This window comes from Cryptosporidium muris, genomic scaffold (genome assembly GCF_000006515.1).
Source record: "Cryptosporidium muris RN66 scf_1106632373431 genomic scaffold, whole genome shotgun sequence".
Taxonomy (NCBI): Eukaryota; Apicomplexa; class Conoidasida; order Eucoccidiorida; family Cryptosporidiidae; genus Cryptosporidium; species Cryptosporidium muris.
The window spans coordinates 667,783-679,528 of record NW_002196573.1 but is presented as its reverse complement, the minus strand read 5'-3'; the positions used below and the strand labels follow the sequence as shown (position 1 = coordinate 679,528).

The window sequence follows — 11,746 nt, the reverse complement described above, 5'->3', positions numbered from 1 at the left end:
AACTCAAATCTCTTTATAATATTTAGCAGAAATAATTAGGAAAAACCTAAAGTACAAAATGAATCAATACAAAAATACTACGCAGTTAAATCAAGGATAACTCCATATTTAACAGAATCTGGATTACTCATACGATATGTATCAAATTGAGCACCAAATGTAGCTGATAAGTTTTTGTGGAATCGATGTGTCAACGAATATGCAACTTTGGCATCATTTGATATTCGAAATTTGACATCTGTTGTACCAGAAAAGAATTTAGAGTCATCATCATTATTGTTATGGCCAAATGTCCACTTCCCACCAAATAAAAGTTGTACCTTAGGTGTAAGAAGTGGAAGGTTCGAATTATTCTCATTTGTTGTATTGGAACTAGTACTATTTTGGAAATTGTATGTAACCATAGCACCAAGCTCGCTCTTATTACTCAAATTGTTCAGGTGAATACCAGCTGTAATTCCAGATAAATTGCTGCTACTATTAGAAGTTGTCTGTAGTGAAGTTGTAATTGTTGATTCATCAGAACTATTAGATGAAAGACCTGTATGAAAAGGTCCCGTCAATGCTGCACCAAATGAACACTTTAATGAATTATAAGATTTTAAATTGCCAGACATATCCATACCAAAATGTAATTGGTAAGGTAAAAAATATTTCGTAGAAAGAGTATTGTAAAGTGAAATCATCTCATTATCTTTGTCTTTTAAAGATTGATTGTAGTAATTATGCAAGGGTGACAATCTAAATTTACTATGACCATATTTGCCAGTTAACTCAGCCTCCAATTCTACTATATTATTATTATTATTGTAGTTCTGTGGTTTCTCATACTTTGCTGTAATATCTATACCATCAACAGGTGTTAATCTTGTTTCCCATGAAGCCGTTCCATTTGTATTAATTTTTGTTTCCATATGTGCCTTTCCCATCTTCCACTTTAAAGAAGAATTTCCTTCAATCCCATTATTACGTGGATAAGCAGCAAAATTACAACTTGGGTTTTTACTTTTACTCGCTAGGTTGATTTCCCACAACTTATCTGTCGGATACTTTGAACGGAGAAGGCTAGTAGCATCTTTATTAAAATCCTTTAAGAGCACCATCTATATTTCTGCACAAAATCTTGTCTAAAAATTGCAGATATAAAATAAATAATTGTTTCCAAAAGTCCTTTAACTTCCTTTATCAAATTATTACCTTGATTAGGAGTTCTATCATAAATAACCGTAGCTCTTATGATTTAAAGTTAATGCCGCCTAATTATAGCGCTACATTCACAATATCTATACCTCCCCCTAATGGGGAGTATCACCCGCCATTATCTACAAAGAAACAACATCAAATTAGAGTTGAAAATTGCATATAGTGTTATGTGATCTGCTTCTTTTAATAAAATATTACTAAAATGTGAAATATTCTGTTTACTCCATATTCCCATAATCATTATATTCATAATTACACAAGGTACATAGAACTGGTCAAATAATAGTACTGTAAATTACTTTACAACCACTATTAGGCAAAAGCATATATAATGTGATCATTCAGAAGATTATAACTAAGATATAAGTAATTAGAACAACTCACTAGCTAGCCCAATATATTTAACCTTTATTTAGTAATATAACTGATATATTTAATCCAAGTTGTAATTTCTAAGAAACAGCAATATTTCTATTTGACTAAGAACCCCTTGTATCTAGTTTTTAAGATTTAGCGAAATTCTATTATTTATTAAAGTAGTAATTTGGATCTTATTGGATAACTCATCAACAAGGTACTTTATTAGATATAATCACTACCTTTCTAGTTTATAAAGAATATATATATAAATTATCAAAAAAAATGTAGTCTTCTTGAGAGTTATCTTTTTATTGTACCTGTTCAACATAAGCCACTTATATGTAGTAAAGAAAAAAAAAAAGCATAATCTATGTCTTTTTATTCTGGAAAATAAGGATAAAAATTTTTAATATATATTGACTGTTCCTGAGTATTATAATATCTCTGTATGAGGAAAAGCTGAGAGACAAGATTTTACAAAATCTCAGGTTCCTTAGAAAGTACTGCTATTAATATTAAGAAGTACAATATAATTACATGGGAACATTGAATGTGTCATTTGATTAAATTCTCCTTAATTAAAAATAATATAGATCATATCTCATTTCTATGTAATAAAATGTGCTATTATATATTAAAACTTTGAACGGTATTCACTAAGTATTATAGACCCCATATATTATTAGCTTGAACTATTCGATATTCTGTCTATACAAAGAATTATTGGTCTTCTATGAGTATAATTATATATAATAAAGACCAAAATTAAGCCACTTATCCACTTTTTAGGATCATAATAATAATATTTATTAGTACCATTACTACCTGAGTATATTTCTATTTCATCATTGTATTGAATATCTAAATTGCTTATTTTACTTTGGCTAAAGTATCCTGGAAATCCTATGACAGATGTTCCTCTTAATTTCTGTCTATACCAATCAGTTACTGGTAAATGTCTACTAGGTTTCAACTTGTCCAAAATTTTTGAGTTATATTGTTCAAATAATTTATTTCTAGTTACACACAAGTTGTATATATAACTTTCATACCTATTGTTCCAGTATGTTATTAAATACTTTTTTATAAATAAAGGTGTTTTATCCCATGTTTTCTTTTTAATATTTGGAAAAAAAGATTCCAATTGTTCAATAACCATTAGTAGAAACGTATATTTTAGATAAGCTAAATATATGAAGTCAATTTCTAAATATAAAATCTCTTAATTAACCAAACCAAAGAATTTATCTGACTTTCTTTTTATAAGAAAGTATATATTTGCAGTAAATGTCGAGTTCAAAGTTTAACTCAAGTATAATTGTGTAAATAATGATACCGCTTGATGATATAGCTAAAAAGTGCCTTTTCCAATATTATTCATATTGAAAATGTGAGATTTTTCATTTAGATTCACATTAATTAGCTTTCCAACTACTTCCATTTATAAATTTAATAAATTTCCTCACATATTAGTTAATATGTACCGTATATTTTATTATATTTGGTAGTTAATATTAAAAAGAAAAAATTACAGAATACTACCAAAATATTGATTCTCAATAAATTTATCACTGAAAATAATTGAAATTTCGAAGTTATCTAAAGATTGACATATTTTAAATAAGAAATGATGTATTCCATTAGTTATAATGCATTATTTAGTAAATTTATTGCTGAGTTATAAAATTTGAAGTAGTTCAACAATGTATTTATCAATATTAAATCTGAAATTCAAATAATATATCTCGTAGAATAGGATATCTTTTAAGATAAAGTAAATAAACCATTTATATATAATTACATAAACTCCATACTTTTAGGTATTACTGAAAATGATTAAGTAATATTTTTAAGATATATTGTGAAATTCTAATCCAAATCATTCAATTAATATATGTTCTGCAAAGTCATACTTATAGAAGTTGAATTTTATTTCTATTTCGTTAAACAAAACAGCTATATTTGAAATTACTTTAATTTACTATTCCAAATTTACATTTTTAACAATATCATTCCATATTACTTTAGCTTATCTCATTATTTACAAGTGTTATTTCTCACTTGATATAACTAAAGTAGTATTAATATTTTATAAACTGTAATTTTTATCAAGTATACTATTAAGTATAAAAAATTTATATTTGCCAAATAAATTATAGTCCAAAGTTTTTTTTTTTTAGTAATTCATTTGGAATTACCTAAGATTTAACCACATTTGTAACAACTGTTTCGATAGATCCAATGACATCATTAAGAATTTGATTTGCTGTTCTATTCTTGCTAGTTCCGTTTGCTTCTTCATCTTCTTTCTCAAGATCATCAATTCCAGTAGAATTCCCAACAAATCTATCAATAACATTACTCAGAGCACTGCTCATTCTATTCAAAAATTTATTCTGATTCAAATCTAACTGAATTAAATTTCTAGGTTGTATATTTTGAGAAGCTTCAAAATTAACGTTATTATAAGAGCTACTTTGTACAAAAGGTGATCCATAAGCAACAGTTCCATTATCAGGTAAATTATAACCTGGAATAAAAAAGTTACCAGCATCAACATAGTTTTGGTTTCCTGGTAGATCATCAACAACCATTCCATTATTATACCAATTTTTGATTTCATTCTCACCATTTTGAGTATTTACTGGATTAGCAACTAATTCATCATTATTAGGATCTTTAACAGCTGATAAATATCTTAGATATACTGGTGGTGGTGGGATATTTGCCACTTTTGAAAAAGGGTATAGATATGGATATGCGTATGGGTATGGGTATGGGTATGGGTATGGGTATGGGTATTGATAATCATATGGATAAGGATAATAGACTGGTCTTTCAATATATACTGGTTGCTGCACTATTACTGGATCTTGAGGAGTTGAAACAACACGTGTATGTCCATGACCGAGAGATCTTGGAGGTGGATTATTGAATTCTTCAGCACACCAAACATTCCCAATTAGAAGTAATGAAAAAAGAGCATTAAAAATGTTAATGTTCATTATGAACCTAAATTTAATCAATAAAAATAATTTAAGATAAAAAAAAAAATAAATGAAAATGATTTACCTCTTGTATAATAGTTCTCAAGTCATGCAATACATTACGTGTGGGGGGTAACCCCATTTTCATGCAACAAGACCGGAATATTACATGTATCACCCGCCTAATGTAGATTGATACCATCTTCTTTCAGATATGTCAAATCTCTTTATAGCTTTATTCATCCTCTCAATATTGAAATCACCTTTATCATCGATCTTATATTCTACAAAACTATCTAAATCTGTGAAATATTGAGAATTTAATAAAGAAAATAAGCTGTCCATATCTTCTAATTTTTGATTTATTGCATCTTCAAGATGTTTTGGTAAAGTATCTCCAACTTTTCTACCTAAATTCTCAAATGAAGAATTCTCACCTGCCAAACTTATATATTTAGCAACATCTAATATTATTATAAGAGAATTTTTAAAGAAAGGAATAATGTTACTTTTTATTTTACGTAAATCATTAGATGTTGATTTAATAGAGTTAGACAAATCATACCAAAAATCTACTTCCTCACCTTCATCATTAAATAACAAAACTAACTTTTTGTTATTATAATTAAAATTGTAATCTAGGATGTAATCAAGTATATATTGACTAAAACGTACAATGTTTACCTTATTTATACCTGATACATTTAAGGCAGTTGACCAATTCATACCAACTTCATGAGATGCTAATATCTCATATTTATTTTGTTCAATCTGGAAATTTATGCTGACTTTAGTCGTATTTAGTACTTGTATATTTGTTTGAGTATCATCTTTAGAATCCTTTTCATGTGGAAATAAGTATATATAAGATGTTAAATCTACAATTACCCCTTCTTCATAGCAATCATAAAGCCAATTCACATTTAGTATTAGATATCCAGACTCTTTATATGCCATTAATCTACTCATTATATCTTCATCTAATATCTTTTCATCACATAATATAACTAAATTTAATTTAATATTTGAATTATTCCAAGAAAAATTATTAGATGAACTTATATAGGTATTTGTAATACAAGCACCCATTTGTGTATAAGTAAATGCAGTTAAAATACTGATATCATTCATTGCTCTTATTTTTTCTGGTGTAGATTCATCATTTAACTGGCTATTCTTCGCAATAGAATAACTTATAAACTCTATTTGAATTCCATTTAATAGATTTAAATGAAAGTTTCCATTTGGTCTGAAAAAAGGGTGCCATAGTGATGAGTAATTCCATTTATCCTTTACACAAAGCCAAAGCCAAAATGGAGTCCTTAATTTTTGATAATTTATCTCTGGAACTCTTCTTCTATAACCCAAGTCATAATTACAAATTGCATAATCAACATCTTTATCTTCTGTTGTATATATATCTTTAGATTCTATAACCTTCCCACCATTAGGTATCACATATACTTTATGTAGAATTTCTAATTCTTTCTTGTCTTCAAAACCAAAAAAAATAAATCTCTTATCTAACCAAATACTTGAATACTTATTATTCATTTATATTCACATCCAAACTCTGATCTACCAATACTATATTCTTTCCTAATTTTATGTTGTAAAAATTCACTTAGATAAATTAATGAATACTTTAAGCGCGTAATTTATGTCAATTTAGCTACTCTTATGGATCTAGTTCAATACCTATCTCCTCCAACAAATCAGAAGTCTGAAAAAAAATCAATATATTTTTATATAAATTAGATCATTATATTAGATAAATATATAAAAAAAACAATTTCAATAATTTCTACCTTTTGATCCATTGATTCACAAAGTATGTCAATAGCTTGTTTACATGCATTTTTATACTTTTTCCAACGTGCCTAAGATTGTATAGAAATCCAGTTTAAATATATTTTAATAATTATTTTTATTTTTACTAATTAAATTACCTGTAATGATTGATATTCACTCTTTAATTTTTGCAATTCATCAATAGAAATATTTTGTGTATTATCTCCAATCAACTTCTCTTTACTTCCAATCTCATTTAATAATTCAGAATTCTAAAATAAAAAAAAAGTTATATAATTTATACTATATAACTAATATAAGTATATTACCTTTAATTCCATTTGACTTATTTTATCATCCAGTACATCTAAAGGAATTGGTGCACTTAGATTTCTAGTCTCTTGCTTTAAACTTTTTAGCCTAATTTCTAATTGTCTGTTAATATCCTCTAAATTGGAAATTTCTTTATCTAACTCTGCCATCTCCTCCTTATTCAGCTCTTGGTATTCGCTTTGATTTACTAAATAAACTTTTTGTTTGCCATATTCTTTACATATAAATTTACCTTCTACTGCAAGCCTTTCCATTTCTTCAGTAACTTGTTTCTTACTATATATATTATGAAGATTATCTACAACATTTTGAATAGAATATGGACGATTCTGTATTTTCATATAATCATATATAGCTTTTTGTATATCTGTACTAGCAATGCTTGTATTAGCTACATTTCTTTTTGATAGATTTTTAGGGGCTGTAGGTTTTCTTTCTACTGCTTTTTTACCACTTTTTATTTTGGATGGTTGAATATCTGAAAGATTATCTTGATCAAAATCATCAATATCTCTTTCAGTTAAAATATCTTCAAAATCCTCATATTCTGAATTATCACTGTAATTATTATCTATAGTATATTTGATTTTTTTCCTAGTATTCCTAACTGGTCTAACATTCTTTTTAACTATTATTTCTTCTTCTGAAAAAGTTTCAGATTCATCTTCATCTATTGAAAAATTATCTTCACTTCTTTTTCCCATATCTATACTCTTCTAAAACTTATTTATAAACTTAAATCAAATAAATTAAAAATTGTAATAATTATATTTTAACAAAATAAAGTGCATGCATACATGCATGTAATGTGGTACCAAAGTTACCGCTCTATTACAAAAGAACATAGATTACATCTATTGTTCCTTGTTAGTCATTTTTAAAAATTAATAATACCAAACCTTTCTTAATATTTAAAATTTAAATAAACTTATGGTTAATTAATCTTATACTTATAAATATTAATATATAATAAAAATTCCTCATTACTTTAAATAAAAGGAGATACTCTGACTTATTTTAGTTTAAGAATTTAAGAATATAATTATAATTGAAATATTCAAATCTAAAATAACTCTATATTATTCTAGTAATGTTATTTAAAAAAAAGGACAACTTTATTCTAATAATAATTATTGGATATTATATTAAGCAGAAAATAAGGATCAACTTCTTAAGATATTTCATAAAATACAGTAAAATAATTCTCTAAATTTATATTATTAAATATTGTAAACACAATCTTTTAAATTTTAGAATCTAACATAATTTAAAATAATAAAGAATTTATTTAAAAATTACCTAAGTAAATATTGAAATAATAAATCTCTAAATTATTGAAATATTTATAAAATTACCCCTTAATAATAATGAATTAAAGTGTTCCTTTTTGTATTATTATTACTACCAGTTGTTTCAAGACCCATCATGGTCTTGAAAGAATCATAAATCCACCATTGAAGACCAGTTAGAGTACCAATCATAAATATCCTTGTACCGAGACCCTTTGTAAACAAATTCTTAAGACCTATTTCTTTTGCAATCATAGTTATACTCTTGTTATTTTGATTAACTTTACTTAATTGTGATACAATAGAATCAGCAGGATGTGATACAGCTGCACATATAATCCCAGAAAGGTATCCTGATAAAAATGTAACACCTAATTGAGATTGCTTACTATATGAATCTTTTGGTTTAGTTAAAATATTATTATAAAAATATTCAACGATACTTTCAAAAAAATAAAATTTTGCCATTGTATAAGGTATTTGCCTAGACCATAATGGTACAAGACTTCCATAAGGAAATTTTGTATTTAATCTATATTTCCACATATTTTTAGTTGATGAATATAATGAAGTTGGCCAATTATCTTTTGATGAAGTCTGTACTTTAATTTTAACCATTTCCATTGGACAAAGTGCAATGTCAGCAAAAAATTCAGCACTTGCAGATGCACTAAGCCACAAAAGGCCTCTATATTTAGAACTTATTCTATCACCAACAATATTTGAATAACAATCTTTAAAATATTCATATAAACCAAATTTTAATGCACCTTGTGTAGAATAACCGATTAATGTTGGAAACCAACCTAATTTTAAAGCTTGAAAACCTTCTGTTCTAATAATCAGTGATAAACTTGATAATAAACCACGATACCTATCAGGATATACTTGAATTCTACATTTTGCAATATCAATAGGTACTATAGCTGTATGAGTAGTTCCACAACTTATAATACCTCCTAATGCACATTTGAAATAATAATTTGTATCTCTTTTAGATTTTTTAGAAGTATCTTCAGTATTTATCCAATTTTCTAAAGAATTTGTATTTGATATAATAGGGGACAATATCCCACGCGTTGTATTGTATGCATCTTCACTATTCTTAGATTCCATTAATGATCTAATATTTGTAAATTATCCCCATTAGAGTTCTATTCTTAATTATATATACTAAATTAATAATAACTAGATAATAATTTATATATTTGGATAACTTACTTTCTCTCCTTAACACTAGATAGATTAGCTAATATTTAAGAATAATATACCGCTAAATGTCTCTGATTTTCTGTGGGGTACAATTACCTATTAGAACAAAAATTACTTTAAAATTTATTAAAATTATACCAGATTTAACTATATAAATACTAAAGTTGAAAGCTTGTATTTATTTTTAATAAATTTGTTTAATATCTTGTATATCTAGGAATTCTTTAAAATTTCAATATTTCATAATGGTAAGTATCTTAGAAATTCGAAACTAAGTCCATTATAACTTTATAATTTTCTTTTTCGAATTTATTTTTTTGTTTATTATTAACTTGTATATTTTATAAATTAAATATTTTCTCTTTTTTTTTTCTAGTCATATTTTACTTTTAATGGAGGTACTGTAATGGCTATGAAAGGTAAAAATTGTATTGCTATTGCAACAGATATGAGAATGGGATTTAATCAATTTTCAACAATATCTACATCTTTCAATAAAGTAATTAATCCAAGTTCAAAAACTCTTATTGGATTTTCTGGTCTTGCGACTGATATTCATACCGTCTCAAGTACTATAAAATTTCATACAAATCTCTATAAATTACGTGAAGAAAGAGAAATAGATGCCAAAGCTTTAAGCCATATGACAGCATCTCTTCTATATAGTAAACGTTTTAGTCCATATTTAGTTGAGCCTATTGTTGCAGGTCTTGATAAAAATAATGAACCATATTTAGCTGGTTATGATCTTATTGGATGTTTATCAAAATGTAGTGATTTTGCTATATCTGGGACGGCTGATAGACAATTATTTGGTATATGCGAATCTTTTTATAAACCAGATATGGATACTGATCAACTTATGGAGACAATATCTCAATGTATGTTGGCAGGTCTTGATAGAGATGCTCTTTCTGGTTGGGGTTGTACTATTTATTTATTAACCCCAACACAACTTATTACAAAAAAACTTAAGAGTAGAATGGATTAATAATAAAATTTTAAATATTAAGATCTATTAATTTAATATTAATACATTTATTCATATAAAAAAAATAGTAATAGTAATAATAATAATAAAATAAAATAAAAATCTTTTTTGAAAATTGAATATAATTCCTCTACTTTATTTGGGAAGTATTTTATTAGTTTCTTCTTTACTTTCTTCAGATTTATCTTTACTTGGTATTGGAAGATTATATATTTTATATATTTCTTTTGAATCTATTACTCCTGCAGCTACTAGAGTTCCAATAGTACCTACTCCACAAGTTAGCATTATTCTCCAATAAAACATATATAGAAAAGAATGTTGACCAAAATTCCCAAGTATAACTTTTGTTACAATATCTACTATAATTATGAGTGTAGTAATTATTAATAAAAGTCCAAGTTTCCATCCTCCTTGATAAGGTTGTAGAGCTTCTCTACTTGGCCAATAAACAAGCATAATTCCATAAAAAGCTATCATAAGAGATATAATTAATGGGATATTAAATGAATTGGAATATATGGGTAATAAAAATTTTAGTAAAGTAATTAATATATTTACTGGCATATACTGTAAAGTTAGAATAAAACTAATAATAAGGACATTTGGTTTAAAATAGTTCTCATTACCTGTACTTATCATAAATGGTGGAACTTTCCATATATTATATGGTCCTGTTCGTCTGAGAGCACTAACTATTTGTTCGGAACCCCCAAAATACTCAACAAATAATTCCCATAACCATATAAAAGAAGTAGATTCATATATAGATTGAATTATAGAATATGATCCATATCCTAATGGTGCAATACATGCCAAAAATTGCATAAAAACAACAATTGGAAATAATAGGAAGATATATAAATATAGACTAACTATACGTACTGGGAAAACTGTATTTGTTACTTCACGTACTTGTTTTCCTGCTCGCCTTAATTTTCGATATTTCCTAATAGTGAAACCAATCACAATTATTAAGCATATTATTGTCATAATAATTGCTACTTTAACTTCATGTGGACTTGATCTAGAAAATACCTGTTTTGTAGCTGGGAAATGAATCTCATTTATATCTAAAATATTTGTCTGTGGTTCGGGATTATTAATTATACCTGGCTTTGTAGTAACAGGAACTTGATTTGTTGATATTGGAGGTACTTTTTGAGGATTTCCAAGTCCTGCATTTACTGGAGGTAATTGTACAACAGAGGTTGTTGGAGGAGTATCTGAATGTGAAGTTTGTGATATTGCAACGACTGGTATAGCTGGAATTGGAACTGGATTTTGTCCAGGATTAGACATTTCTTATATTTTCGTTATTTTCTATCTTAAATTTAATCTGACTCTATTATTATTACCTTCTAAAATAATAATAAATAATTATTTTTTTATTACTTCATATTTTCAATAATAGGTATTTTATAATAAGATTATTCTCCTAGTATTTAGTGTTCTTGCCTATATATATTTACACTAAAAAAACTATTTTCTACAATATATGCACCCCTTGTGTGCAAAGTACTTTTAGCACCCAGATAATATTATGATTTAAATATATACTAATGCAATACAGAAAAAGA

General features: G+C 26.4%; 8 protein-coding genes across 8 annotated transcripts, besides 21 other annotated features; 1 reads left to right on the top strand and 7 right to left on the bottom strand.

Moving 5' to 3' along the window:
* Positions 1-77: 77 nt before the first annotated feature.
* Positions 78-1,103, bottom strand: CMU_009930 (uncharacterized protein; the record flags this gene model as incomplete). The annotated part of the gene is made up of 1 exon (XM_002140814.1): positions 78-1,103. One exon carries the CDS (start codon positions 1,101-1,103, stop codon positions 78-80), a length of 1,026 nt encoding a protein of 341 aa, XP_002140850.1.
* Positions 1,104-1,810: 707 nt separating this feature from the next.
* Positions 1,811-1,847: a sequence feature (AT_rich).
* A 112-nt stretch (positions 1,848-1,959) lies between these two features.
* Positions 1,960-1,981: a sequence feature (AT_rich).
* Positions 1,982-2,245: 264 nt separating this feature from the next.
* CMU_009920 (uncharacterized protein) lies at positions 2,246-2,722 on the bottom strand (the record flags this gene model as incomplete). The annotated part of the gene is made up of 1 exon (XM_002140813.1): positions 2,246-2,722. The coding sequence occupies one exon, from the start codon at positions 2,720-2,722 to the stop codon at positions 2,246-2,248; it is 477 nt and encodes a 158-aa protein (XP_002140849.1).
* A 280-nt stretch (positions 2,723-3,002) lies between these two features.
* Positions 3,003-3,023: a sequence feature (AT_rich).
* A 619-nt stretch (positions 3,024-3,642) lies between these two features.
* Positions 3,643-3,706: a sequence feature (AT_rich).
* A 55-nt stretch (positions 3,707-3,761) lies between these two features.
* Positions 3,762-4,568, bottom strand: CMU_009910 (uncharacterized protein; the record flags this gene model as incomplete). The annotated part of the gene is made up of 1 exon (XM_002140812.1): positions 3,762-4,568. One exon carries the CDS (start codon positions 4,566-4,568, stop codon positions 3,762-3,764), a length of 807 nt encoding a protein of 268 aa, XP_002140848.1.
* Positions 4,569-4,576: 8 nt separating this feature from the next.
* Positions 4,577-4,622: a sequence feature (AT_rich).
* A 102-nt stretch (positions 4,623-4,724) lies between these two features.
* Positions 4,725-6,104, bottom strand: CMU_009900 (uncharacterized protein; the record flags this gene model as incomplete). The annotated part of the gene is made up of 1 exon (XM_002140811.1): positions 4,725-6,104. One exon carries the CDS (start codon positions 6,102-6,104, stop codon positions 4,725-4,727), a length of 1,380 nt encoding a protein of 459 aa, XP_002140847.1.
* Positions 5,549-5,585: a sequence feature (AT_rich).
* Positions 6,105-6,228: 124 nt separating the features above from the next.
* Positions 6,229-7,378, bottom strand: CMU_009890 (uncharacterized protein; the record flags this gene model as incomplete). The annotated part of the gene is made up of 4 exons (XM_002140810.1): positions 6,229-6,273; positions 6,341-6,430; positions 6,500-6,613; positions 6,671-7,378. 4 exons carry the CDS (start codon positions 7,376-7,378, stop codon positions 6,229-6,231), a joined length of 957 nt encoding a protein of 318 aa, XP_002140846.1.
* Positions 6,277-6,354: a sequence feature (AT_rich).
* Positions 6,453-6,498: a sequence feature (AT_rich).
* Positions 6,615-6,669: a sequence feature (AT_rich).
* Positions 7,379-7,397: 19 nt separating the features above from the next.
* Positions 7,398-7,459: a sequence feature (AT_rich).
* A 119-nt stretch (positions 7,460-7,578) lies between these two features.
* Positions 7,579-7,652: a sequence feature (AT_rich).
* A 229-nt stretch (positions 7,653-7,881) lies between these two features.
* Positions 7,882-8,028: a sequence feature (AT_rich).
* Positions 8,029-8,032: 4 nt separating this feature from the next.
* Positions 8,033-9,079, bottom strand: CMU_009880 (carrier protein, putative; the record flags this gene model as incomplete). The annotated part of the gene is made up of 1 exon (XM_002140809.1): positions 8,033-9,079. One exon carries the CDS (start codon positions 9,077-9,079, stop codon positions 8,033-8,035), a length of 1,047 nt encoding a protein of 348 aa, XP_002140845.1.
* Positions 8,374-8,397: a sequence feature (AT_rich).
* A 44-nt stretch (positions 9,080-9,123) lies between the features above and the next one.
* Positions 9,124-9,173: a sequence feature (AT_rich).
* Positions 9,174-9,281: 108 nt separating this feature from the next.
* Positions 9,282-9,312: a sequence feature (AT_rich).
* Positions 9,313-9,350: 38 nt separating this feature from the next.
* Positions 9,351-9,379: a sequence feature (AT_rich).
* A 102-nt stretch (positions 9,380-9,481) lies between these two features.
* Positions 9,482-9,534: a sequence feature (AT_rich).
* Positions 9,535-9,581: 47 nt separating this feature from the next.
* On the top strand, positions 9,582-10,166 carry CMU_009870 (proteasome subunit beta type 3, putative; the record flags this gene model as incomplete). Its single annotated transcript, XM_002140808.1, has 1 exon — positions 9,582-10,166. The coding sequence occupies one exon, from the start codon at positions 9,582-9,584 to the stop codon at positions 10,164-10,166; it is 585 nt and encodes a 194-aa protein (XP_002140844.1).
* Positions 10,162-10,218: a sequence feature (AT_rich).
* Positions 10,219-10,221: 3 nt separating this feature from the next.
* Positions 10,222-10,269: a microsatellite.
* Positions 10,270-10,301: 32 nt separating this feature from the next.
* Positions 10,302-11,468, bottom strand: CMU_009860 (uncharacterized protein; the record flags this gene model as incomplete). Its single annotated transcript, XM_002140807.1, has 1 exon — positions 10,302-11,468. The coding sequence occupies one exon, from the start codon at positions 11,466-11,468 to the stop codon at positions 10,302-10,304; it is 1,167 nt and encodes a 388-aa protein (XP_002140843.1).
* Positions 10,692-10,726: a sequence feature (AT_rich).
* Positions 11,469-11,528: 60 nt separating the features above from the next.
* Positions 11,529-11,560: a sequence feature (AT_rich).
* Between the last annotated feature and the right edge of the window lie 186 nt (positions 11,561-11,746).